Source organism: Pongo pygmaeus, chromosome 15, assembly GCF_028885625.2.
Source record: "Pongo pygmaeus isolate AG05252 chromosome 15, NHGRI_mPonPyg2-v2.0_pri, whole genome shotgun sequence".
NCBI classification, from domain to species: domain Eukaryota; kingdom Metazoa; phylum Chordata; class Mammalia; order Primates; family Hominidae; genus Pongo; species Pongo pygmaeus.
Window position 1 is genome coordinate 104,036,928 of NC_072388.2, and position 27,770 is coordinate 104,064,697.

A 27,770-nucleotide genomic window follows, 5' to 3' on the forward strand; every position below is an offset into this window, starting at 1 on the left:
CAGGAGGGGTCACCCTGTCGCCCCCAGCTTTGGCCCCATGTCTGCCGTGTTCCGCCGTCAGCCCACACATCTGTGTTGTACAGCCGCAGCTGCCAGTGTCTGGTTGGGATGCAGGTCCGCCCAGAGTGGAAGACCGCTGGGGACTGGGAAGCTTTCCAGAAAGACATCTGAGCTCCCCAGAGCACCTGTCAGTGTCCAGACTGTGAAACACGTACAGCTGGTGACAGCCAGTGCGGGGCTGTCCCGGAGGTCACGACAGGTGCAGCCAGCTGGGCAGCCTGGCTCCTTGGCTCCGTTAGAGCGAGAGCAGCACATTGTGGGGACCAAGGAGGGGTTCAGGGCCGGCAGCAGATGGGGACTGCCTGGTAGCAGATGCCCCTGCCTCAGCAACCCCTGGGTGTGACCCTGGGTCAAGAGTGAGTCCCCAGGGAGGGGTAAGGTGTGTGTGACGCATCTCAGGGGCCCTGCATCCCCAGTGCAGTGTGCACATGGTTCCTGACAGGTGACCGGCCTCAGACCCTCTGGCCCCCGAGTAGTGTAAGCAGCTGGGGGCCATGACGCAGAGGCCCCCTGGGCTCCAGCGAGGATGGAAAGAGCTTGGGTGGGGGGCCCAGGAAGGAGACTGTGGGCATGAGGGCCAGCGCCCTGACCTGAGGGCACTGGACACTGCTTCTGTTCACTACTGCCATCAGGAAGGGCTGGGCTGCCGGCTTCTCAGAGGGAGTCAGGAGTCAGATTCCTTCTGAAATATACAATTTCACTCCTGGTCATTAAGGCAAACAAACTAAAATGCCGCAGGGACCATGTGGACTGCAGTGGCTGCCCACCCCCGGGGCCACCCATTTGTGGCCTGAACCATTTACCAGCCTTGGAGGTGGCTGGACCCAGGTGTGGGCTCCCCCTGGCCTCCTGCCCTCTGTTGGATGGGCTCTGGGGTCGGGAAGGCTGGGGCAGGGTTGCAGGACGGAGGTGGGGGGCCCCCACCATGCCGCAGGGGATGAGCCTCTGAGCACATCAGAGGGGAGGGAGGAGGGGCCAGGCAGGGAGGGGCCAGGCAGGGAGGGGCCAGGCCCGCAGGGAGCCTGTAAGCACTTGTGGGGGGAGGGAGGGGCCCGTGAGCCACCTCGGATCGCAAGGTAGTCAACATTCCCCACAGAGGCAGGGCCCTGGGCTGCCACAGGGCCAAGCTAGGAGGTGATGCCAGGGCCTGCCCCAGAGTCCAGCCTCTCCTGGGGTGCCAGTTCTCTGCTTTTCACACTGGTAGCCCCAGCAACACAGGGTCTGAACTCTCGCTCCCTCCACAGAGGCAGCCTCTTACCGCACGCCCCTGTATGGGCAGCCCTCCTGGTGGGGTGAGGACGATGGTAGCACGCTGCCTGACGCCCAGCGCCAGGGAGAGCCCTACCCAGGTTGGTCTTGGGGCCAGGCTGGTGAGACCCTGAGGGCTCCCAGAGGGTGGTGTGTGAAGGGGATGGCCTGGGCTTGAGGAGCCCACTCCGGGGGACATGGGGCCTCTCTCCCCCTCTTGGGTGGAGTGGATGGTCCTGGCTGAGGAGGGTGGTGGCAGGTGGTTGCCCTGAGGCCCGGTCTGAAGACATCTTCCCACACCAGAGCGTCCCAAGGGGCCGGTGCAGCAGGACGGGGAGCTCCACGGCTTCCGCGCCCCTGCTGACCCTCAGGGCTGCTCGTTCCGGCGGGAGCCCAGCTACTTCGAAATCCCCACGAAGGAGACCCCGCAGCCGTCGCAGCCCTCTGAGGTGCCGGCACACGAGATGCCCACGAAGGATGCAGAGGCAGGTGGGGGCGGAGCGGCCCCTGTGGTGCAGAGCCACGCCTCCTTCACCATCGAGTTTGATGACTGCAGCCCTGGCAAGATGAAGATCAAGGACCATATCACCAAGTTTTCCGTGCGCCAGCGGCGGCCCCCGGGCAAGGAGGCCACACCTGGTGAGATGGTGTCGGCTGAGACCAAGGTGGCCGACTGGCTGGTGCAGAATGACCCGAGCCTGCTGCACCGGGTTGGCCCTGGGGATGACCGCCACAGCACCAAGAGTGACCTGCCTGTCCACACCCGCACCCTGAAGGGTGAGTGCCCAGCTGGCGGCCGTGCCAGTCCCGGGACAGGCAGGGGACCGGGCTTTGGCTGGGTCTGCACTGTTGCCATGCAGAGGGGCCCATTCAGCTGGGTTGACTTCCCATTTTTCAATTAATTGCCTAAGAGCCACCTGCCTGGTCAGGAGTCCAGTCCTGCATCTTCCCGTTGCGCTTCCATGCCCTGGGTGGGGGGGCCCTGAGGGCTGGGGTGCAACTCAGCTCAGGCATGGGGTGATGAGGCTGCCTGAGATCGACCGCTGTTTCCTTTCTCTTGGCCTGACAAGGTGGGGTCCCCTGTCTCCCTCAGGCCACAAGCACGAGGACGGCACGCAGAGTGACTCAGAGGACCCCCTGGCCAAGGCGGCCTCGGCCGCTGGGGTGCCCTTGGAGGCCAGTGGGGAGCAGGTGCGGCTGCAGAGGCAGATCAAGCGGGACCCCCAGGAGCTACTACATAACCAGCAGGCCTTTGTCATCGAGTTCTTCGACGAGGACACGCCCCGAAAGAAGCGCTCCCAGTCCTTCACGCACAGCCCGTCCGGGGACCCCAAGGCCGACAAGCGCCGTGGCCCAACACCGGCCGATAGGGACCGCCCCAGTGTCCCAGCCCCAGTCCAGGCAGGGGGCCGCAGCTTGGGGCCACAGAGGGCCGGCTCGCTTAAGCGGGAGAAGACAGAGGAACGGCTGGGCAGCCCCTCGCCCGCCTCCCGAACCCCTGCCCGCCCCTTCGGAAGTGTGGGGCGCCGCTCCCGCCTGGCCCAGGACTTCATGGCCCAGTGTCTGCGGGAGAGCTCCCCGGCCGCCCGGCCCAGCCCCGAGAAGATTCCTCCGGTGCTGCCCGCTCCCCTGACACCCCGTGGGACCAGCCCCGTGGGTCCCCCGACCCCACCGCCCGCCCCCACCGACCCCCAGCTGACCAAGGCACGGAAACAGGAGGAGGACGACAGCCTCAGTGACGCAGGAACATACACCATCGAGACCGAGGCGCAGGACATGGAGGTGGAGGAGGCCCGGAAGATGATCGACCAGGTGTGGCCCAGCGGCAGCCCTCGTGGGGAACGGGGGGTGGAGGTGATGCCGGGAGAGGCGAGTGAGAGCCCTCGTGGGGAATGAGGGATAGAAATGGGCGGACGTTGTCCTGCTCCGCCCCAGCCCTGGCTCCTGCCTCTGGCCCAGCTGGGCAGGAGGGAGCCTGGTGTGCTGCCCATAGCCCCGCCCCTCACCTTCCCAGGGCTGGGTCCGTATCCCATCCGCATATCCTGCTGACAGCCAGGCTACATGTCCCGGCCACCAGCCACTCTGGCCAACCAGGTCCCCGCTCTCCCTATGGCCTGGGGGTGGCCGGTGTCAGTGGAGGGTTGGGAGGTGGGCTTCTCTGACCCTCAGTGCCTGGGACCATTTCCTCTTGGCAGGTCTTTGGGGTGTTGGAGTCCCCTGAACTCTCCAGGGCATCTTCGGCCACCTTCCGCCCAGTCATCAGAGGGGACAGAGATGAGTCTGGTGACGGGGGTGTGGCCCAGCGGATGGCGCTACTGCAGGAGTTTGCCTCCCGGCCACTGGGTGCGGCCCCCCAGGCGGAGCACCAGGTACAAGCACAGACGCCACCCCAAGGAGGGGCTGGGCAGAAGAGGGCAGCATCCAGGCCAGGCCTGGGGTCAGCGGGCCCCTCATGGGGCGAGACTGGACTTTCCTCTGAGGGACACGCTCACCTGGAGGGTGGGCTGGGGCTTCCATGAGGAGGGATCGAGGCCAGGTGTCAGGCCCAGTGTTGATTTGAGGTCCTGGGCCAAACGGGCTCTGAGATCAGGACAGGGCCACGGCTGCTCTGCCAGCCTGGAACTGAGTTCTGTGAGGCTGCCTGGGCTGGGCAGGCAGGGGGTCGCGTTGGAGCAAGTCCAGGTGAGGCAACTGGGATCCCTGGCTGCCTTTGCAGGGGCATGCTCACTCATGTGGCAAGCCCAAGGTGGTGCGCATGTGTGGGGCTGGTGTTGGCTGCTCTGGACACCCCTCCTGTTCCCTGGCACCCCCTGCTCCTCACCGTTGGGCTTGCGTGTGGAAACACACCCACCCTCCTCTCCACAGGGCCTCCCGGTGCCGGGCTCCCCTGGGGGTCAGAAGTGGGTGTCCCGCTGGGCCAGCCTGGCTGACAGCTACTCAGACCCGGGCCTCACAGGTAAGTGGCTCCAGTGCTGGAGGGGAGTTGGGCCAGGCCGGGGCGGGCCTCAGGCCGCTGACCACGGACAGGCTGCCTCTTCCTGTGCGTGGAGGGCCTGCAGACTAGCGGCCCTCTAACTGGCTGCCTTTGTGCTCCACAGAGGATGGCCTGGGACGTAGAGGCGGGGAGCCGGAGGGGTCCCTGCCTGTGCGCACGCGGCGGCGGCTCCCTCAGCTGCCCAGTGAGAGGGCTGACAGCCCTGCGGGCCCGGAGAGCAGCAGGAGGAGTGGGCCTGGGCCACCGGAGCTGGGCGGTGAGCAGCCCAGCCGCCTCTTCGGCCAGGAGGAGTTGGATCCTGACAGCCTCAGTGATGCCAGTGGGTCGGACGGGGGCCGAGGCCCTGAGCCAGGGGTGGGGCCACAGGACAGCAGACGCAGGAGCCCCCAGGAGGGGCCCAAGTGGAGCAGGGGTCGGCACTCACCAAGGGCCCCTGGAGAGCCAACTCCCGCCTCTTTCTTCATGGGGGACCAGAATGGGGACACTGTGTCACCTAGGAAACCGCTTGCGGCTCCAGTGGATGGGGAGGGCCTAGGGCAGGCAGCCCAGCCCAGCCCCTCAGCACGGGATGGCATCTATGTCAGTGCCAATGGGAGAATGGTCATCCAGCTACGGCCTGGACGGTCCCCAGAACCCGACGGCCCTGCCCCAGCCTTTCTCCGGCAAGGGAGCTTCACTAAGGAGCCAGCCAGTGGTCCCCCAGCTCCCGGCAAGCCCCCCCACATCTCCAGCCACCCGCTTCTACAGGACCTGGCCGCTACCCGGGCCGCACGCATGGACTTCCACTCCCAGGACACCCACCTGATCTTGAAGGAGACGGAGACGGCCCTGGCGGCCCTGGAGGCCCAACTCCTCTCCAATTCTGTGGATGCTGAGTGTGAGGGGGGCGGCACCGCGAGGCCGCCGGAGGACGCCCTGTCTGGGGACTCAGACGTGGACACAGCCAGCACCGTCAGCCTTCGTAGTGGCAAGAGCGGGCCCAGCCCCACAACCCCCCAGCCCCTGCGGGCACAGAAGGAGATGTCGCCATCCCCGCCAGCTGCACAGGACCCAGGAGGCACCACCCTGGGCAGTGTCCGTGAGCAGCCCTCAGAGAGGCAGCGTCACCCACTTGGCCCAACGGACATGGGCCGTGGAGAGCCGGTACGGCGCTCGGCCATAAGGCGTGGCCACAGGCCCCGAGGGTCCCTGGACTGGCCCAGTGAGGAGCGTGGCCCTGTCCTCGCCCCCCTACCCGGCTCAGATGTGATGGCCTCCAACCATGAGACCCCTGAGGCCACCGGGGCAGGACAGCTAGGGTCTCGCCGGAAAGCAGCGGCCCCGCCGCCATCCCCGGCTACCCGGGAGGAGCAGAGCCGTAGCTCAGCCAGCTCCCAGAAGGGGCCGCAGGCCTTGACCCGCTCCAACAGCCTGTCCACCCCTCGCCCCACACGGGCCTCCCGGCTGAGGCGGGCCCGGCTGGGGGACGCTTCAGACACTGAGGCTGCGGATGGAGAGCGGGGGTCCCTGGGCAACCCTGAGCCCGTGGGCCGGCCAGCTGCTGAGCAGGCCAAGAAGCTGTCACGCTTGGACATCCTGGCCATGCCCCGGAAGCGGGCTGGCTCCTTCACAGGAACTAGTGACCCTGAGGCAGCCCCTGCCCGCACCAGCTTCTCTGGCCGCAGTGTGGAGTTGTGCTGTGCCAGCCGCAAGCCCAGCATGGCCGAAGCACGGGCTGTCGCCAGGAAGGCTGCCAACACAGCCACCACCACGGGTCCCCGCCAGCCCTTCAGCAGGGCCCGCTCGGGCAGTGCCCGATACACCTCCAGTGAGTGCCAGGGTGGGTGGGAGGCCAGGGCCAAGGCAGGGCTGCCGGTGGGTCTGCAGCGTCTTGGATGCCAGCTGACTGCTGGCCGTGGGCCCCGGTCCTGGCACGAGAGGAGCCTCTGTTCCCAACGCTGGGGTAGATGTGTTGCTGGACTCACGTGCACACACACATGTGCATGGGCCGAGGGCAGGGCCCACAGTCCCCTGGTGTGGGTAGAACACCCTGACCGTCTCTGGCATGGAGAGGGCCTTCCATCCCCCAGGGTGTGCCTCAGGGCCCCGAAGCCCAGGCTGGCCCTCCCCACTCTTCCTGTACTCCTGGCTCAGGCCCCTGGTGCCTTGGGGTCCCCATGCCATCTGCCCGTGGGCCTGGGGCCCTAGGCCTGGGGAGGGCTCTCCCATGGATCTCTGCCACAGTACCGTGGCTCAGTGAAGGGTGCCAAGCATACCTGTGCCCTCTGCTGATAGCTGCTCTAACACCCTTCTGGGCCCACAGGCCCCATGGCCGGGGAGGGAGGGAGGGCTGTGAGCAGAGCTCTGCCCTGCCCCCCAGATGTCCATGGGCACAGCAAGCGGGGATGGTCCTCTGTGGCCACCAGAGCTGGCCTCCTACCTGGGGTGGCCGGACATCCGCGTCTGCAGAGCGGGGCCCACCCCGCCCGCCGAGGGAGCTGAGCTGTCCTGCGAGTGGATTGGTTTGAGGCCAAGGTGCTGCTGCTACTGCCTTCTGCCCTGTGCACCCACCTACCCACCCACGATCCCAGTGGAGCCTCTTTCCCGACTCCCAGCATCCTCCCACAGCCCCGCCCCAACTGCTGGCTGCACTGGGCAGGCCCTGCGTGTGGCTGGAGGCTGGGGCAGGGTTCGCTGGAGGAAGGGGTGGGGCGGGGCCAAGGGTCACCCCTGCTTGGTGGAGCCTGCTGTCCCTACCCGACGTGGTGCACTGGTGGTGTCTGACCCAAGCATGCGGCTCGCCATCATCCCCCCACAGTGCAGGTGCGCAGCTGCTGCCGGGCTCAGAGCAGGGGCTGGTGAGGAGGCCAGGACTCTGCCCAGGAGAGTGGAACCTGAAGCTTTGGGTCTGACAGACTCAAGCAGGCAGCAGGGAGGGACTGCAGTGGCCTTGCTTGGGCTCTGACTGGTCCTTGCCTGTCTGTGTGGTCCAGCCTGGGTCGCAGCAGGTCCTGGTGGGGAGGTTTACTCTGTTTTGGGGTCTGCCAGATACTGCTTTCCCACCACCTGTAAGGGGATTTCCCACCTAATCAGGTGCAGACTGCTCCTGGGTCGCAGCCACTGGCCTGGGAGCACCAGGCCGCCTTCCCCGCGTGTGTCCCTGGGCTGGTGGGGGCCTTGTGGCCCCTGGAGCTCAGCAGCTGTTGATGTTTCAATGAAGGGCTACTGGGTGGGGGCACCAGCCTCGACGCTGCCCAGCCTTGCAGCACTGAGCCCTCTCCCAGAGGGACCCTGGGACTGCCACAGGGTGCTGAGTGCTGCTTTGTTCTGTTCTTGCTTCTAAAACCAATTCACTCACCAAGACACGAGGCGCCGGCAGCAGGGCTCGGATTACACGTCCACCTCTGAGGAGGAGTACGGCTCCCGCCACGGCTCCCCCAAACACACACGCTCCCACACCTCAACAGCCACTCAGACCCCGAGGGCTGGCAGCTCCAGCCGGGCTCATTCCCGGGCCCCCGGCCCCCGGGACACGGACGACGATGAGGAGGAGCCTGACCCTTATGGTTTCATCGTGCAGACAGCAGAGATTGCGGAGATAGCCAGGTGAGTAACCCATTCAGAGTAAATCCACTGGGTGCCAGTGCCTTTTCTTGAGTGAGAGCACCCTGAGGGCAGGGACCAGGCTGGGAGCTCCCTTCTTGAGTGGATAGATGGTACAGCAGATGGCTGGCTGGCTGGCTGGATGGATGGATGGATGGACGGATGGATGGATGGATGGATGGGAGGGTGGGTGGGTGGATGGATGGATGGATGGGCAGGTGGGTGGGTAGATGGATAGATTGCTGGGTGGGTAGATGGGTGGATGGCTGGGTGGGTAGGTGGGTGGGTGAGTGGATGGATGGATGGATAGGAGGGTGGGTGGATGGATGGATGGATGGATGGATGGATGGATGGCTGGGTGGGTGGGTGGGTGGGTGGATGGATGGATGGATGGATGAATGGATGGATAGGAGGGTGGGTAGGTGGATAGATGGATGGGCAGGTGGGTGGGTAGATGGATAGGTTGCTGGGTGGGTGGATGGCTGGGTGGGTAGGTGGATGGATGGACGGATGGATGGATGGACAGGTTGATTGGTGCATGGATGAATAAGTGGATGGATGAGTGGATGGGTGGAGGTTGTATGGGTGGATAGAAGGATGGATGGAAAGGTTGGTGGGTGGCTGGGTGGGTGAATGGATGGGTAGATGGGTGGGTAGATGAATAGGTGGATGGATGGGAGAGGGTGGGTGGGTGGGTGGATGTGTAGGCAGATAGATGAATAGGTGGATGGATGGGTAGATGGGTGGGTAGATGAATAGGTGGATGGTTAGTAGAGGTTGGTTAGTGGGTAGATGGATGGATGGATGTATGAATGAGTGAGTGGGTGGATGGATGGGTGAGTGGATGGATGGATGGGTGACTGGGTGGATGGATGAGTGAGTGAGTGGATGGATGGGTGGGTGGATGGATGGATGGGTGACTGGGTGGATGGATGGATGAGTGAGTGGGTGGATGGATGGGTGGGTGGATGGATGGATGGGTGACTGGGTGGATGGATGGATGAGTGAGTGGGTGGATGGATGGATGGATGGATGGATGGGTGAGTGAGTGAGTGGATGGATGGGTGGGTGAATGGATGGATGGATGAGTGAGTGGGTGGATGGATGGATGGATGAATGGATGGATGAGTGAGTGGATGGATGGATGGATGGGTGAGTGGGTGGATGGATGGATGGGTGGATGGATGGATGAGTGAGTGGGTGGATGGATGGATGGATGGGTGAGTGGGTGGGTGGATGGGTGAGTGGGTGGATGGATGGGTGGATGGATGGATGGATGGATGGGTGGATGGATGACTGGATGGATGAGTGAGTGGATGGATGGATGGATGAGTGAGTGGATGGATGGATGGATGGGTGAGTGGGTGGATGGATGGATGGGTGAGTGGGTGGATGGATGGATGGATGGATGAGTGAGTGGGTGGATGGATGAGTGGGTGGGTGGATGGAAGGATGAATGGATGAGTGAGTGGGTGAATGGATGGATGGGTGAGTGGGTGGGTGGGTGGATGGATGGATGGATGGATGAGTGGGTGGATGGATGGATGGATGGATGAGTGGGTGGGTGGGTGGATGGATGGATGGATGAATGGATGAGTGAGTGGGTGGATGGATGGATGGATGGATGGATGGATGGATGGATGGATGAGTGAGTGGGTGGATGGATGGATGAGTGAGTGGGTGGATGGATGGATGGATGAATGGATGGATGAGTGAGTGGATGGATGGATGGATGGGTGAGTGGGTGGATGGATGGATGGATGGGTGAGTGGGTGGGTGGATGGGTGAGTGGGTGGATGGATGGGTGGATGGATGGATGGATGGATGGATGGATGGATGGATGGATGGATGGATGAGTGAGTGGATGGATGGATGGATGAGTGAGTGGATGGATGGATGGATGGGTGAGTGGGTGGATGGATGGATGGGTGAGTGGGTGGATGGATGGATGGATGGATGGATGGATGGATGAGTGGGTGGGTGGATGGAAGGATGAATGGATGAGTGAGTGGGTGAATGGATGGATGGGTGAGTGAGTGGGTGGGTGGATGGATGGATGAATGGATGGATGAGTGAGTGGGTGGATGGATGGATGGGTGGATGGATGGATGAGTGAGTGGGTGGATGGATGGATGGATGGGTGAGTGGGTGGGTGGATGGGTGAGTGGGTGGATGGATGGGTGGATGGATGGATGGATGGATGGATGGATGGATGGATGAGTGAGTGGATGGATGGATGGATGAGTGAGTGGACGGATGGATGGGTGAGTGGGTGGATGGATGGATGGGTGAGTGGGTGGATGGATGGATGGATGGATGAGTGAGTGGGTGGATGGATGAGTGGGTGGGTGGATGGAAGGATGAATGGATGAGTGAGTGGGTGAATGGATGGATGGGTGAGTGGGTGGGTGGGTGGATGGATGGATGGATGAGTGGGTGGATGGATGGATGAGTGGGTGGGTGGGTGGATGGATGGATGGATGAATGGATGAGTGGGTTGGTGGGTGGATGGATGGATGGATGAATGGATGAGTGAGTGGGTGGGTGGATGGCTGGATGGATGAGTGGGTGGGTGGATGGACGGATGAATGGATGAGTGAGTGGGTGGATGGGTGGATGGGTGAGTGGATGGATGGATGGATGGATGAATGAGTGGGTGGGTGGATGGATGGATGAGTGAGTGGGTGGGTGGATGGATGGATGGATGGATGGATGGATGGGTGAGTAGGTGGGTGGGTGGATGGATGGATGGATGGGTGAGTGAGTGGGTGGATGGATGGGTGAGTGAGTGGGTGGATGGATGGGTGGATGGATGAGTGGGTGGATGAATGGAAGGATGGATGAGTTGGTGGGTGGATGGATGGATGGGTGAATGGATGGATGGGTGGGTGGGTGGGTGGATGGATGGGTGGATGAATGGATGAGTGAGTGGGTGGATGGATGGATGAGTGGGTGGATGGATGAGTGGGTGGGTGGGTGGATGGATGGATGGATGAATGGATGAGAGTGGGTGGATGGATGGATGGGTGAGTGGGTGGGTGGATGGATGGATGGATGGGTGAGTGGGTGGGTGGGTGAGTGGATGGATGGATGGATGAATGGATGGGTGGGTGGATGGATGGGTGGGTGGGTGGATGGGTGGGTGGGTGGGTGGATGGATGGATGGATGGATGGGTGAATGGGTGGGTGGATGATGGATGGATGGATGAGTGGGTGGGTGGATGGATGGATGGATGGATGAGTGGGTGAATGGGTGGATGATGGATGGATGGATGAGTGAGTGGGTAGATGGATGGATGGATGGGTGGGTGGGTGGATGGATGGATGGATGGATGGATGGATGAGTGGGTGAATGGGTGGGTGGGTGGGTGGATGGATGGATGGATGAGTGGGTGGATGGATGGGTGAGTGAGTGGGTGGATGGTTGGATGGATGGATGGATGAGTGGGTGGGTGGATGGATGGATGGGTGGGTGGGTGGATGGATGGATGGATGGATGGATGGATGGATGGATGAGTGGGTGAGTGGGTGGGTGGGTGGGTGGATGGATGGATGGATGGATGGATGGATGGATGGATGGGTGAGTGGATGGATGGATGGATGGATGGATGGATGGATGGATGGATGGATGAGTGAGTGGGTGGATGGAGGAGTGGGTGGCTGCAGATCTTCCCAGGAGATGAGACCTCCAGTACAAGGAAGGCCTTCTCAAAGGTTTTTATTAGAAATGAACTCCCTCACATGGTCATTCAGTTACAGGGCCCTCTCCAGGCCAGGTGCTGGGGAGGATGGGGTAGGGAGTTGGGTAGGAGTGAGAGTGGTCTTTGCCAAGCAGTGGTCAGTACTGCAAAGGCAGGCCCTGAAAGGCTGTGGGGCAGGCAGGGGAGGTCCCAGGACCAGGGTGGATGGCAAGTGTTTGTTGTGGAGGATGCTGAGCTTGAAGCCCATGAGGGACCTGGAAAGAGGTGGCCAGGAGCAGGCGGCCCTTAGAGAGTGGCTCGCACTGGGGTGGAGGCGCAGGCACCTGAGGCTGTGAGCAGCATGAAGTTGGTGGGGAGGACCTGGGGGGCTTGGAAGGATGGGGACTGGGGACAGGGCTCTTGGGATGCTTGAGGTATTGGGGGAGCATAGGGAAGAAGGCTGCCATCAGCGGAGGAGGCGGGCACAGGGCTGGGGCTCTGGACAGAGACACTGCACCTGGCTGAGAAGGGGGTGGGTGCTTCCAGGTCTGAGAGCAGAAGGGGACGTGGGGGGCCCATGTGGGTTTCTGGAGTTCTCTGCCTTCCACGGTGGGTGAGCTGGAGCATACGATGTGCTGGGGGCGGGAGGCCAGAGAGTTCTGGGTGGGGGCCCTGAGGGGACATGCTGGGGGCAGGAGGCCAGGGAGTGCTGGGCAGGGGCCCGAGGGCCAGGGGCATGTGCCAATTGGTGTCACCCAGAGGTGGAGGGAGGGCTTCCATGTTTTGTCTTGATGTGGAAGGGTGGACCCAGCTAGGACCCAGTCCTGAGTGGGGCCAGGGCAGCCAGTGGGCTGTGCAAGGCCATCTGGACAGAGGGTGCTGGGGCTGTTTCTCCAGTCGTGCCAGTGTCTGGCGAGGGTTGTGGTGCTGCTGGAGGTAGGGGAAGGGGGAGGGCCCTCAGGGTGGTCTGTTCCTTTGGTGACTGCCAGTGTGGGGGCCGAGGTGGCTTGGGGTGGGGCCTGTCCCCATGAGGATGGGTGGTTGACAGTGACAGGGAGCCTGGGTCCCCAAGGCCTGGGCTGAAGGCCTAAGTGGGGCAGGACCTGCTGGTGGCCCAGGTGCTTAAGGGGCCGGCAGGACAGGTGACGAGGCTGTGCGCTCCAGCAGAGGGCTGGGAGCTGCTCACGGGCCCGGCAGGCCCCTGTCCTCACTGGGAAGTGTCTGTTACCTCGGCAGGGTGGAGGCCTGTGCCCCCTGGGCACATCCTAGGGGGACTGAGCTGGCCAGGCTTGAGCAGGGGGCTAGGCTGAGCTGCCATTGGCCTCACTGGCCTGCAAGGGGTCCCCTGCCTCTCTGGATCTGCCTGCCCCACCCTTTGCCAAGCCCCACCCTCTGCCCAGCCCCCACCCTCACTGTGAGGAGTGGCAGGTTCTAGTTTCTGTGACCTCAGCCCACTCTCTTCCTTGCCTCAGTTTCTCTGCCTGCAGAGCTGGGCGCCCGTGGCACCCACACGTTCTATGACTGAGTCCCATCCATTCCATTTGGGCCCCACAGCTGTGATGCTGGCCCTGGGGGGCCGGAGAGGGAGGAGGTGTGGCCTGCCCCGGAGCCAGCAAGGGTTTCTGTGCCCCCTTCTTTTCAGGCTCCGTCCCAGCCCCCCACCATCCCTCCTTGTGGCTGTGGGGAGTTGGGCCTCCCTGTGGGGCCGTGGCCAGTGCCTGTGTAAGCAGTGGCTAGGCCAGTGTTTGGGGCCAGGCTGGGGAGCACCTCCCCCAGGCCCCACCTCTGGCCAGCAGCTGCCTGGGAGCTGGGAGGGGCTTTGAGGCCCGTCTGGCCCCTGCTGCCCCGACTTCCTCTGTGCAGAACCTGCCGTCTTTCCTGCCCGCTGCAGGCTGAGCCAGACGCTGGTGAAGGACGTGGCCATCCTAGCCCGGGAGATCCATGATGTGGCTGGGGACGGTGACACACTGGGCTCCTCGGAGCCTGCCCACAGCGCCTCCCTCAGCACCATGCCCAGCACCCCCGCCTCGACCATCTCTGCCCGGGAGGAGGTGAGCCCCAGGCTTTCTGAGGCCCCTGTGCCAGAGCCACCCTCAAGGAGGGTCAGGCCAGGTCCCCACAGCCCTTTGCACTCCTCGGCTGAGGCCCTGCTGCACATCCCCACTTGGTGAGCTGGAGCATGTTCCCCTGGGTCAGCGCCCCAAATGGCCACCAAAGAGCTCGAGGTCTGGGGAGCTCGCGGCACCTGAGTCAGGCCTGACTGTGCCATCATCCCCAGCCCAGCTGCCTCCATGGCGGGGCAAGGGCACAGGAGGGACCTTGCACAGATGGGAGGTGGGTGTGCTCTGTCCACCTGCCGGGCTGGAGCAGGGAGGTGCAGCCACAGCCTGGCAGGAGCCTCTGCCCGGGGCCCACAGTGCCGGCCCTCCCTCTTGCAGCTGGTGCAGCGCATCCCCGAGGCCAGCCTCAACTTTCAGAAGGTGCCGCCCGGCTCGCTGAACTCTCGGGACTTTGACCAGAACATGAACGACAGCTGTGAGGACGCCCTGGCCAACAAGACGCGGCCTCGGAACCGAGAGGAGGCACAGTGCCCACTACCGCCATGGAGCTGGGTGTGGGGGGGAGCAGGGGCGGGGCTCCTCGAGGGCGGGGCCATGCTGAGGCCGGGCTCTTGCAGGTGATCTTCGATAACCTGATGCTGAACCCGGTGTCCCAGCTGTCGCAGGCCATCCGTGAGAACACAGAGCACCTTGCCGAGAAGATGAAGTGAGTCGGCTTCCCGGCTGAGGTGGACGCCCAGACACCAGCAAGGCTGCATGAGCTGAGACTCAGGCCTGGCTGAATCCCTCAAGGGCAGCGGTTTCATGGGTACTCGTGTGCACCTGTGGAGCCCGCCATCCCGTGTGCACGTGTATGTGGCTCCCAGCAGGCAGACCCTGAACTCAGAGGAGCCAGCGCCTCCACGGCGGCCCTTCCTCCCCTTCTCCTCTAGCCCTCATCCCGGGCCCAGCCCTCCCCACCGCCGAGTGTCAGGCACAGATGGGACTTTGGTGCCTGTCAGCCCAGGTCATGCATCAGGCCTCAGTTTCCCCCTTAGGCCCAGGTTGGCTGGGATGAACTTCACCATGGCAGGGGAGGTCTGGGAGAATTGTGCCTCAGCTCTGTCATCCCTGTCCTTGTCCCCCCATTTCTGCCTCCCCCTACCTTGGACAGGATCCTCTTTCAGAACACAGGGAGAGCCTGGGAGGACCTGGAAGCCAGGATCAACGCCGAGAACGAGGTGCCCATCCTGAAGACATCTAACAAGGTGAGTGCCAGGGCCCCGTGCCCCTTGGCCCACCCCCAGCCAGTCTGGCTTTGCCCGGCTGGCCCCAAACCTTGTCCCAGCTCCTGTACACAGAGCCCCAGGGCAGGGCTGCAGCCCCTCAGAAGTTGACTCCACCTCCCTTCCTGCCACATTTCCAGGAAATCAGCTCCATCCTGAAGGAACTGAGGCGGGTGCAGAAACAGCTGGAAGGTGAGTGTGGCCCAAGCCTGGGGCAGCAAGGGAGGCTGACAGGGCCTTGTGGGGAGCCCTGACTCACGGGTGGGAGCAGGTGAACTGGATCTGCAGCCTGACCCTCCCTCTCCACCTCCAGTTATCAACGCCATCGTGGACCCCAGTGGGAGCCTGGACCTGCTCACAGGAAACAGGAGCTTGGCCATCTCTGCACAGCCGGGGCTGGGGAAGGGCCGCGTGGCTGCCCAGAGCCCACCCTCACCCGCCTCAGCCGAGGCCCTGCTGCCAGCCCTGCCCCTGAGGAATTTCCCACAGCGGGCCAGCTGTGGGCCTCCCAGCCTCCCGGACCCCACCTTCCTCCCTGATGCCGAGAGGTTCCTGATCTAGGCCCCAGACCTGGCCAGGCCGGCCTCCCTGTGCGTGTGCGTCTCTGCCTTCCGTCCGCCGTGCGCCCGCCTGCCTGGCCGCAGGTGGTTCTCCCTGAAGACCCCCACATGTGCCATATCCCCATGGGCGGGTGCCTCCCATGCCCTTGCCCCTCGTTAGCTCCCAGCCAGCACCCTACTCACCCTGTCCAGCCCCATGGCCACCCCCACCCCTCCTCGCCCCCTGCAGGCCTCTGGGCCCAGCTCCTGGCCAGGCTGCTGCCAAGGTCAAGCCCTCAAGGGCATTACCCCGCCTCCTCTTCATCACTGTTATTTTTGTCTTTAGCTTTAAAGGAAAGAGTTGTTGGTGCCGTTGCGGGTGCCCCCTCCAGGCCTGACTGGCTCTGCCAGGCACTAACCTGCCATATCCCTTTGTGCTGGCCTGCGGCCAGGCAGAGGAAGAGAGGTCGACTGTGGGGTCATTTGGTGCCAAACATGGAGCTGGGCAGGCTCACCTGTTCCTGGGACTATCTAAGATGGCAGGGCACTTGCCCTGGTGGCTCCCACCTGACCCCAGGCCTTTTATAGGCAGGAGCCCCACTGCTTCCAGCCTTTGGTGCCAACACAGTTGCCAAACCCACTGAGCTTGGGGCTGCCCCGTGGAGCCCTCCTGGGTATGGACCCGGGGCTTGTTGAGAGCTGAGCCATGCACACAGGTGCGGACACCCCCCCACTCCCATGCACACAGCTAGTCCAGGCGCCTCCGCGCTGCACTGTGAGGACTGCAGGGCATGTCCCCGTGAGGGGCTGTGGGCCTCTGTACTTGGGCTTCCAAGGGCCCGGGTGCAGCCGGGTGTATGGCAGCCCTTCTGGCGGGGGTGAGTGCACGACCAAAGTGACTGGAAGCCGGGTTTCCGGAAGCTCGCAGCTTGGCCTGCACCAAACGCCCTCCCCTTTTGGCTTCACGCCATCAGGCCTCAAGTGGGCATGGGGGCAGGGATGGGCCCAGGAACTGTTGTTTTCTCAGGATTCTTTCAGCTGGGAACATGGCAGGTGAGCAGAGCTTGGTCCCTCTGCCGTGGCCCCTGCTGGGGCAGCCCGTGTTGCCGGAGCCTCTAAGCCAAAGAGCCCATTGGCCGTGGTTGGTGGGGGTGGACGTGGGGGTGTCCCACCTGGACCAGACTGGCGTGGGTGAGCTCCACACCCCGCCTGGCATTGGTATGAGAGTCGGACCTGGACAGGGCCAGCTGCTGGGGGAGCAGCACTGGGGACTGGAGTCTGGAAGCGGGTGGTGTGTGTCCCCTGTTTACTTTTAGCTGATCTGGGATTGGGTGTACGGGTTCTGTTCCTCTGAGCCCTGCGGCCCACCTGATGTTTACGTGTGTGTGTGAGGGGGGGTGGGGGTGGCAGGTGTCCCCCCCTGGTCCCCGCCCCAAGAGCCTGCTGTCTGTATGGAGGAGGTGCTAGTCCGGGCCACCGGGCTGCTGCCCACCCCCGCATGCCCCAGTTGCCCACCCTGCCTGCCCCTGGACATGAAGTGGTCACGCTTCATCCACGGCGCCTTCCCACCCCTCGGCAGTGGCTGTGCAATGTTTTAAATTCACAAGTTCCTGCTCCTCCCCACGCTGAGCTCCTTCGTTCCTCCCCCTCCAGCCTTTGCCTGGGAACTGGTCCTTGTTTGCCGGGCTTCTCGGAGGGTTCACTGTACATTCGTTCTCAGGTGGTCTTGTGGCTGTCTTTCGGAAAATGGTTATTTTATATGATTTGTCATGGAATTTGTTCTAATAAATCATTCTTCTATCACATGGCAGCACGCTGGAGCCTGTCACCTTGGCCTTGTTTCTCTATCCTTGGTGTTTGGGGTGGGTGGGGCCCTGCCTATAGGACAGACCAGGGGAGGCTGCAATTCAGAGATGGTGCCACCAGGGGGCGGCCTGGGCTAGAAAGCAGCATTTCCAGATGTTTACTCCTAAAAACAGAAGTTAATTTATGAAAACTGTTCAGTGAGACAGCATCCGAGAGCGCTGTTTTTGTTTGTTTGTTTGTTTGTTTGTTTTTGAGACGGAGTCTCACTCTGTCACCCAGGCTGGAGTGCAGTGGCACCATCTCGGCTCACTGCAAGCTCCGCCTCCCGGGTTCACGCCATTCTCCTGCCTCAGCCTCCCGAGTAGCTGGGACTACGGGCACCTGCCACCACGCCCGGCTAGTTTTTTGTATTTTTAGTAGAGACGGGGTTTCACCGTGTTAGCCAGGATGGTCTCAATCTCCTGACCTCGTGATCCACCCACCTCGGCCTCCCAAAGTACTGGGATTACAGGCATGAGCCCCCGCGCCTGGCCGAGAGCACTGTTTAAAACTCCGCTCATCTTGCATAAAAATAGGCAGTGAGCAGGCACACAGTTGCCGTGTGGTGAGCGCCACCTCCCGCCCCAGTTCCTTCTCCCTGCTAGGGCTTTGGAGGGCACCCACTGCCCGTTGTTACATCACATCACTGGCACCCATCACACCTGGGTTGTTGGAGGTGTCAGAGGTCACTGTCCACCTCCAGCCACAGGGCGGGCCCCACGGTACTGATGTGCTGTCGGGCTGCCAGGCTACCAGGCAGTGGCTCAGGTCCTCAGCGAGGCTGACTTTAAGACCCTGGCAGGAGTAGCAGAGCGGGCTTCTTACCTCCGCAGCCCAGCCATCCGGCTGCTCCCAGCCCCTTGTCCTTCCACTCCCTGTGGTGGCCATGGAGAGGACATGGCTAGATGTTCCTGGGTGGGCTGCCTTTATGATGCCACCCTCCTTCGCCCTTGGGGATGCATTTGAGTTTGCAAGGGGGTGGTTGAGCCGAGCGGCCCACCAAGAACTTGAGGACAGGGCTCCACAGGCCTCATGCAGCCACTCGGGGTCTCCATGCCTTGCCTTGCCATCTGAACCATCTGAATGCCACTCCCGGGGCCACACTTGAGGTGGTCACCGCTGGCCCGGCCCCCTTAACGGGAGGCCACAGGGAGGACTGTAGGTGAGGCCGGGTAGTGAGACCTTAGTCTGGGCAGCAGACTCCTGAGGGCTTTCTGAGCGGGGCCCCTTAACGGGCCTTCCCAGAGACCCAGGGCCTGCTGGAAAGTCAGCCTGAACAGACATCCCAGGGCCCGTGGCTGTGGAAGGTGCAGGGGGTGTGCCGGCCCTAGGGTGGGGCTGGGCCCAAGTGGCCAGTGGGCGGTGATTTGGTTTGGTGGGCTCAACATTCCAGGACCTCCCCTAAGGAGTGCGAGCTTCTCTTGTTCCTTGTCTAGTCAGAGTGAGGAGGGCTTTGACTGGGAGTGAGGGCACAGGGGCTGTGGGAGGAGGCGGTGGAGGGCAGACAGGCCGTGTGGAGAGGCCGGAGCCTGAAGGGGCTGGGTCCCCAGCAGAGGGGCAGAGAGGGCCAAGGACATGCCCAGCTCCTGGCCCAAGTGGCCCCGATGTGGGGACAGTGGGTGAGATGCTCAGGTGACAGTTGGGGATGCAGTCAGGGAGCTGGAGCTGAGGAGAGAGATCCCTGCGGGACAGAGGGGAGCTCAGTGGCTCAGGGCCTGCTTTGGGTCTTGGGTCATTTGCAGGAGTGAGTGAAGCACCCATGTGGTTTGTGTCCAATTAATCTTGCTAGTGACAAATATAAGAAACCATTAGACAGAATGAAGCCCACACCTTTTCCATGCAAAAATTAATGGCTTTTTCAGAGAAATTTTTCAGAAAAATTCAAAGAAATGATGGCCAAACATTCAAATTATGACAAAAAAGACAGTAAACTGTTTTTACTCTCAAATATAATAAAATTTTACTGAGAAGGCTGTCATGATTTAGTTTGAAGAAGAACTTAAAATCATGCCACAGGCCATTTCTCCTTTTGGCCGTGAGTAACGGGTACAGGATGGATTTGCCTTCTCACCTTGAACAGTGAGAAAATGACAAAATATGTGAAACGGCAGTTTTCAGACACTGGACAGCAGGCAGCACAGGACCGTGATGTCAAGGAAGGAAAGAAATGAGGTGAGCCCGACCGCCTGCCTTGCTCACGGCATAGCTTGCAGGCCAAAGCGCGGAGCGGTTCCCACGGAGTTTGGTGATGTTGCCGAGTTCAGGCCCAGATCAGAGTTTGGGGAGGCCAAAGCAACTGGAATTTGCAGAGTGAAGCAGCGGTGAGGAGAGCAGCACACACAGAGCCCCAGCGCCGTCAGAGGACCCCCAGCACACATGCGAGGAAGCTGGGGAGGCAGGAAAACCACCAGCAGAACGCTGGAGCCGAGCATGCCTTGGATGTGACACAGGCCTGGAAATGCTTGCACCCGCACTGGCTGGGGGAGAAAGGCTCGTGGTGCACAGGACACTAGATGGTCCTCAGAAGGGAACTGCCGATGAGTAGGGCACCATCAGCCCGCAGCCCTGCCTCCCCTCCCACTGCAAAGCTTGGGTCTGATTTTCTCACTGTCCGAGGTGAGAAGGCAAACCCATCCTGTACTCCTGTCGCTCACGGCCAGAAGCAGCCTGTGGCATACTTTTAAGTTCCTCCATAAGCTATCAATTATAAGGGAATTTCTTTCTTTCTTTCTTTCTTTTTGGAGATGGAGTCTCGTTGAGTGCAGTGGTGTGATCTTGGCTCACTGCAACCTTCTCCTCCCGGGTTCAAGCAATTCTCCTGCCTCAGCCTCCCGAGTAGCTGGGATTACAGGCACGTGTAATCCACCACACCTGGCTAATTTTTGTATTTTTAGTAGAGACGGGGGTTTTGCCATTTGGCCAGGCTGGTCTCGAACTCCTGACCTCAGGCAATCCACCTGCCTCAGCCTCCCAAAGTGCTGGGATTACAGGCGTGAGCCACCGTGCCTGGCCAGGAATTTCTTAGTAAATTAGGCTACCTGAAAACTAGGAACCTCTATTCATCCAAAGACACCTTGAAGAGAGTGAAAAGGACAAATAATTTGGACTCAAAATGTATAGTAACTATTATAAGTCAGAGAAAAAAGATGGGCAACCCAATAAAGAGCAGGGAAAGCGAACAGGTGCGTTGCAGGAGGGTGTCCAAGTGACCAAACACCTTTATGAAAACATGCCCAATATCATTTGTCAAAAAAAGAGAAGTGCAAATTAAAACCATAATGAGATACAACCATACCCACCAAAGTAGCTAAAACTAGAATCCTTGGCTTGGCAGGTGACAGTATAGTGGTTCAACTATTTTGGAAAAAGTGGCAGAATTTACCAACGCTGTACATATGCCTACCTAGGACCCAGCAGTTCTACTCCCAGCTTTTATACCCAAGAGAAACAAGCGCATTCAGCCCTTCAAAGGCATGTCCAAGACTGCTCATAGCAGCTGTATTGGTAAAATCTCCACATGGAAAGCAACCTCATGGCCCTCGACAACAGAATGGGTGAATAACATCTGGTATGTTCGAGCCCTGGGCTAGGACATTGCAAGGGAAAAAAAAAAGACTACACTTCATAAAACACGGATGACTCTCCAGACGTCGCAATGAGCAAAAGAAGCCAGACATCAAAGTCTACATGCCATAGGATTTCAAAAGCAGGTAAAAGCGATCCATGACAGCAGAAGTCACAACACTGGTTACCTCTTGGGGGGTAGGTATTAACTAAGATGTTCAAGGAAATGTCCTCCACCTGTCTCCAAAAAAAAATGGCCAGGCATGGTGGCTCACACCTGTGGTCCCAGGCTTCCAGGTAATAGATGGATTCAGGGATTTTCTGGTTGCCAGTTGATTGAAAGAGTTATCTGAAGACCTGGAATCAGGCCGAGAGCAGTGGCTCACGTCTGTAATCCCAGCACTTTGGGAGGCCGAGGCGAGTGGGACACCTGAGGTCAGGAGTTGGAGACCAGCCTGAACTGGTGAAACCCCATCTCTACTAAAAATACAAAAAAATAGCCAGGCGCGGTGGTGTGCGCCTATAGTCCCAGCTACTCTGAGGGCGGAGGCACAAGAATTGCTTGAACTTGGGAGGCAGAGGTTGCAGTGAGCTGAGATCGCACCGCTGTACTCCAGCCTGAGAGAGAGAGCAAGACTCTGTCTCCTAAAATAAAATAAATAAATTTGGTCACTCTACATATGTATGTTATACTGCAATACAAATTTGAAAAAAATAAGGATGGCAAATATCTAATAGCATCAAATTGTTCCTAATATGCTCTTGTCTTTCTCGCCTCTGTAGGAGCCGCTGACGCTCTGGTTTTCACTCCTGATGTCGGTGATTTGTGCCTTTTCTCGCTCTGGTTTCAGTCTTGCTGTGGTTTGCCAGTTTCAATACTCTTCTCATAAAACCAACTTTTTGGTTTTACATATTTTCTGTTACCTGTTTATTGTTTTCTCTTTCACTGATTTCTGCTGTTAGTTTTAATTTTATTTTTGTTTGTTAGCTTTTTTCTTTTCTTCCCTATCTGGGGTTTCTTTCCTATTCCTTTCTTTCCTTCGTGACATGGACAGTCACTGATTTTTCTGCGAATCTTCTTTTCTAATATGCAGATTTAAAGCTATACATTTCCTTCTAAACATAATTTTAGCTGATCCCATAAGGTTTGATATATTTTCATCACTATTTAGGTAAAACAATTTCTAGCATTTTGTGATTTCTTTCTTGGCCTGTCAGTTATTTAGATGTGTATTGTTAAATTACCAAACATTTGAGAATTTTCCGGTTATTCTTTTGTTATTGATTTGTAGCCTCTTTTCACTATGGTCAGATATATGCTTAAAATTATTTCAGTCACTTGAAATGTATAGAGAATGCCTTACAGCCCAGTATATGGACACTTTTGATAATTATTACATATGCCCTTGAAGAGAATATGTAAACTTCCAATTTTTTTTGGAGAAGTGTTATTTTTTGTCAATTTGACCAACTTCATCATTTATGTTCAAATAATCTATATCCATATGAATTTTCTTCCATCTGCTTATTCTACTGGTTACTGAAAGGACTGTGTTAAAGTCGCCGCCGTGATAGCAGATCTCTCTATTTCTCTTTTCGGTTCTGTAAGTTTTTATTTTGTTTTATTTTATTTTATTTTTTGAGACGGAGCCTCACTCTGTAGCCCAGGCTGGAGTGCAGTGGTGTGATCTTGGCTCACTGCAACCTCCGCCTCCTGGGTTGAAACCATTCTCCTGCCTCAGCCTCCCGAGTAGCTGGGATTACAGACTCCCACCACCACAACTGGCTAATTAAAAACCCCATCTTTTTAAATAGAGATGGGGTTTCACCATGTTGGTGAAGCTGGTCTCGAACTCCTGACCCCAAGTGATCGCCTGCCTTGGCCTCCCAAAGTGCTGGGATTACAGGTGTGAGCCACTGCGCCAGGCCTATAAGTTTTTCTTTATGTATTTTGAAGCTATGCTATTAGGTGCATACAATTTAGACTTATTAACTTCCCGATCAATGAGCCCTCTTATCATTAGGAAGTCTTCGTTATCTCTAGTTATTTTTTTATCTGAAGTCCATTTTGTCTCATATTATTATAGTTCTGCCAGCTTTTTTTCTAGTTAGTGTTATCATGATTTATTTTTTCCATCCTTTATTTATTTAAACCAACTCACTTCAAAGAATTTCTATCCTTTTAACGAAATTTTTGTGGGGCTTGTTTTAAAATATTCAGTCTGACAATATTTCTTTTAATTGGAGTATTTTTAGTATACATCTATTATATTTATCAATGTACTTAGGTTTAAATCTGCTATATTACATCTGCTATTTGTTCTTTTTTCTCCTTTTTTCCTTTTTTAGGATTAATTAAAATATTTTATTTTACATCCTCTGATTTGCTTGTTAGTCATACTTTTACTGTACTAGTAGCAATTACCCAAACAATGATAAAATTAATCCTTCACTAATTATGGTCTAATGCAAATTGTTCTTTTTACTACTTTCTGGCAATTATACAATTATAATTATAAAATCATTTACAATTATAAAATGTAATTATAAAATTCATCCTTCACTTACCAGGGCCTAATGTAAATGTGTACTTTTATCACTTCCTGGACAATGTAAAGACCTTCTAACGCTTTATTTATTTATTTTTTTGAGACAGAGTCTCGCTCTGTCGCCCAGGCTGGAGTGCAGTGGTGTGAACTCGGCTCACTGCAACCTCTGCCTCCTGGGTTCAAGCTATTCTCCTGCCTCAGCCTCCGGAGGAGCTGGGGCTACAGGCATTTGTCACCATGCCCAGCTATTTTTTTTTTTTTATTTTTAGTAGAGACGGGATCTCACCATGTTGATCAGGCTAGTCTTGAACTCCTGACCTCAAAGGATCCACCCGCCTTGGCCTCCCAAAGTGCTGGGATTATAAGTGTGAGCCACCGCGCTCTGCCCTTCTAACGCTTTAAATCCATCGGCCTCTCTCCCACTTTTTGTGCTGTCATTCTCAGGCATTTCAATTCTGCACATATGTTAAACCACACAATAAATCATCTTATCATTTTCTACAGCCGGCGTGCATCGAAACGCACTGGCGTGTTTCTTCTCTGCTGCCTTTCATTCTTTCCCTCCTGCATTTCCATGTTTCCATCCAGGACCATTTTCCAAAGGCCTCCATTGTGATTTGTCTTATTTATTAGTGCATGTTTGCTGTGAGGAATTCTCTCAATTCACTGGGGAGGGTGTCTGAAAATGTTTTTGTTTTGCCTTTCCCTTTCACTTGAAATAGCATCCCAAGTTGGCAGTTATTTTCTCTTGGTACTTAGAGAATGTTGTTCCATTGTCTTCTGGCTTTCAGTGCTTACGTGGAGAAGTCAAGAGCCTCATTGTTGCCTCTGAAGGTGGCATCTTGTTTTTTCCTGGCTGTTATTTGTTTAATTTGTTTTTATTTTTGTAGAGACAGGATCCTCCTGTCTTGGCCTCCCAAAGTGTTGGGATTACAGGCGTGAGCCACTGTGCCCACCTCCTGTTGCTGATCTTCTCCTAGTTAGTGGGTTTTCAGTGGTTTTACTACGATGTGCTTAGGAGTATCTTTGTGTTTCTCTATCGTGAAATGTGTAGGACTTCTTGCAACTGGTGTGTCTTTCATTGGTTTTGGAAAAGTTGCACTCATTTTCTCTTCAGATATTGTTCTGCCCCATTTGCAATCTCCCTTCTTGGATTTGAGTGACAGATGTGGTAGGCCTGTTGACTGCGTCCTGTGTGTCTCTGATGCTATGTTCCATGCATTGTTCTTTGCATGCTTTGGTCTTCTGTCGGCTGCTGACCTCAATCAGTGCCTGTTAATCCTCTCTTCAGTTCTGTCCACTAATAGTCTGTTAACCCATCTGTCACACTCTTTACCTTGGTTATTTTATTCTTAGTTCTAGAGTTTCTGTTTGATTTTTTCAAGATTTCATTTCTCTCGTGAAAATTTCCATCTCGCCGCTTATTTCTCAGAGCATATTCATCAGAGTCATTTCAAAGCTCCAACAGTTTCATCCCCTGCTTTTACACTTGGGTCTATATTTTTTTTAATGTGTCTGGTGACTCTTGGTTTAAAACGACAGACACTGTGACTAGGGGAAAAAAGTACAATCTCTGGATGATATTGTGGCCATCAGAGAGGACCCGCCCTGTCCTCTGCCACAGAGCAGGGACAGATCACCAGTCAAGTCAGGACTGAGCTGTCTAGGACAGGCTGTAGATATGGTAAGACAGGTTCCACCTCTTGTTTGCCCTCTGATTTACCTCTTTGTCTTGCTTCTAGGGCACACCCCTCTGGGGTCTCAACTGCAAGCCAGGAGAGTTTAGCAGCACCTCCCTCCTCCCTCCTCCTTTGAAGGAAGCCCTGGGCTCAATTTTGCTTCCCCCAAGCCATAGTAGAGTGAAGTTTCACTGAACTCTTCAACCACTCAATGCTCAGCCTCTTAGCTGAGCTGAACGTGACTCTCATGTTGGGTGAGAATTAGCCACTGCCTCAAGAGGAAAACCAGCACAGGAAGTCCGGCTCTCTTCTGAGATCCTCGATTCTCTGAATAATTTCCACCCCAATCCTGGTGGTCCTGGCAGGGCTGAGAGCCAGTGTCTATCTCCTGAGACTTGTGAGTTTGCCAGAATCTATCATGCCTGTCTTTTCTGCCTCTTAGCAACCATCCTCTGCCCAACTTCTCAGCCCCTCACCCTCACTGCTTAATCTCTACCCCTTGAAACAGCTAGAATTGTTAGCTAAAAGTAAAATCAAAATTAGACATCATTATAGGCAAGAAAGGGAAATCCCCATGTGCCAGAAATGGAGTGGGAACCGCAAGCCAGGACGGGCAGGGAGCTGACGCTGCAGGTGGGAACCGTGAGCCAGGACAGGCAGGGAGCTGACGCTGCAGGTGGGAACTGTGAGCCAGGACGGGCAGGGAGCTGACACTGCAGGTGGGAACTGCAAACCAGGAGGGGCAGGGAGCTGACACTGCAGTATCTCTGGGACGTTTATGGGCCCAGAAATAGCCCTATTGGCTAAGCACCCAAGATGTTCCAGCCACCCAGTCAGGGGATGAGGCCTTATGCTAGGAGAGGGGAGAGATGAAATTGAGAATCCTGCTCAGAGATGTGTGTTCAAAGGGCAGGGAAAGGGGCCAGATAAACTTGACTTGTGGCTCCAGTGAACAGGCAAGGAAACTTGTCTATCCCCTGACTGTGGGTGAGAAGGAAAATTCCACAGTGAGAAATTGAAACCTCAGGGAAAGTTGACCAACTAATTAACAGAGCTGAAGAAACAACTTGCAAATGGGAAGGTTGATCATCAGAAATTAGGCAGATGCAGGAATGGGATGAAGACATGGAAAATGTCAAAGGAGATTATGAGGCATGGAAGATAGAATGAAAATCTATTTAATGAGTTTTACAGCACGAGGATAAAGAAATAGGAGGAGTCGATATTCAAAGAGATAATGGCTGAGATCCTTACAGAAATAACCAAAAGCATAAATCCTCAAGTTTAAGCTGCACGAGTCCCAAGCAGAATGCATAAGAATAAATCTAACCTGGACACATCATGTTGAAACTGCAGAACTCCAAAGACAAAGAGAAAACCTTAAAAGCAAACAGTGATAAGAGAAACTGTTTTCAAAGGAACAACAATTAGGTTGGTGCATATTTCTCCATAGCCACATTATGGTTCAGAAGTCAGTATCTTCAAATTGTAAGAATGTAACAACCAATACCCAACTTAAGTATTATTCAAGAGTGAAGGAGGGAGAAGGGCACGGTGACACATGCCTATAATCCCAGCACTTTGGGAGGCCAAGACAGGAGGATCACTTGAGCCCAGGAGTTCCAAACCAGCCTGGGCAACGTAGTGAGACCTTGTCTCTACAAAGAATAAAAAAATTAGCTGAACATTGTGGTGTGTGTCTGTAGTCCCAGCCCCTCAGGAGGCTGAGGTGGAAGGATGGCTTGAGCCTGGAGGTCAAGGCTGTGCTGAGCCGGGATCACACCACTGTACTACAGCTTGGGCAACAGAGTAAGACCTTGTTTCCTAAAAAAAAAAAAAAAAGTGAAGGAGGAATAGCTGTTTTCAGACAATAAAACCTGACGATTTACCACTGTTAGAGCCATGATGAAAAAATCACTTAAGGATAATAAACTTTAGGAAGAAAAAATCCTTTAATTCAGAATTCAGAAGGAAGTTGGGGCATGCAAGAAGAAATGGTGAGTAAAGAAATTGGTAAATATGTGGTAAATCTAAATAATCATTGAATGTTAAAAAGTTATAATGGCTATGAAAGTGTATACCAAACGGTAAAACTAAAATACTAAGGAATGGAAGCCAGGATCCCTCAGGAAGCAGTTGGAGCAAAACACTCTGAGCCCTTTTTGCTGTTCAAAAGGGTGGAGAGATGAAGTCTAGACTTCTGAGAGTCAAGTGTCATGTTACAAATATAAACGTAGCCACTAATAGCACAGAAAGATAATGGGTTTTTTCTGTCAGCTGTATGGTAGGTTCCCAGGAACCAGCAAGTATGATAAAACCTTTAAGCTTTCCTGTTCTGTCTCCTCATCTGCAACTGGTCCTACCATTCCTCCCCTAAGGTAACATGATTAAAGCAGGGAGAAAGACCACAGCCCTGAAAAGTTCTGCACTCTCAAAGGGAAAAGGAGAAGTGAACGTCTGGGTGACTCTGGAATAGCAGGTGCTGCCCGGCCATGCAGTGGCCTCATTATCAAGGGGAGCTTCTGGATCTCAGGACTTAATATCAACTTGTTCTCTTATTAGCCTCATTTGGAACTGTTGAACCAGCGTCTTACCAAGCTACAGGCAGAGATGAAAGTGAGACCTCAGCCCACCTGGGTGTATCTCTCTTCAGTCTCTCCTTGTTTCACATGGTCTCAGGGTTGACATTTATGTTTTGGCTGAC

The 27,770-nt window shown here is 56.7% G+C and overlaps 1 protein-coding gene across 4 annotated transcripts in view; it reads left to right on the top strand.

The window, feature by feature from the left end:
• The window catches only part of CEP170B (centrosomal protein 170B), a 33,606-nt gene extending 16,360 nt beyond the window's left edge, over positions 1-17,246 (top strand). For 2 of the 4 annotated variants that reach the window (XM_054448519.2, XM_054448517.2), the window contains 13 exons: positions 1,305-1,409; positions 1,612-2,085; positions 2,402-3,120; positions 3,504-3,677; positions 4,174-4,264; positions 4,407-6,110; positions 7,645-7,888; positions 13,457-13,616; positions 14,004-14,147; positions 14,243-14,331; positions 14,779-14,872; positions 15,031-15,082; positions 15,204-17,246. In XM_054448519.2, the coding sequence (XP_054304494.2) occupies positions 1,305-1,409; positions 1,612-2,085; positions 2,402-3,120; positions 3,504-3,677; positions 4,174-4,264; positions 4,407-6,110; positions 7,645-7,888; positions 13,457-13,616; positions 14,004-14,147; positions 14,243-14,331; positions 14,779-14,872; positions 15,031-15,082; positions 15,204-15,451 (4,298 nt within the window). In that variant the 3' untranslated portion in view covers positions 15,452-17,246. The remainder of the gene's footprint in view (positions 1-1,304; positions 1,410-1,611; positions 2,086-2,401; positions 3,121-3,503; positions 3,678-4,173; positions 4,265-4,406; positions 6,111-7,644; positions 7,889-13,456; positions 13,617-14,003; positions 14,148-14,242; positions 14,332-14,778; positions 14,873-15,030; positions 15,083-15,203) is intronic. The other 2 variants (XM_054448521.2, XM_054448518.2) reach the window with 1 other exon arrangement.
• Positions 17,247-27,770: the final 10,524 nt, after the last annotated feature.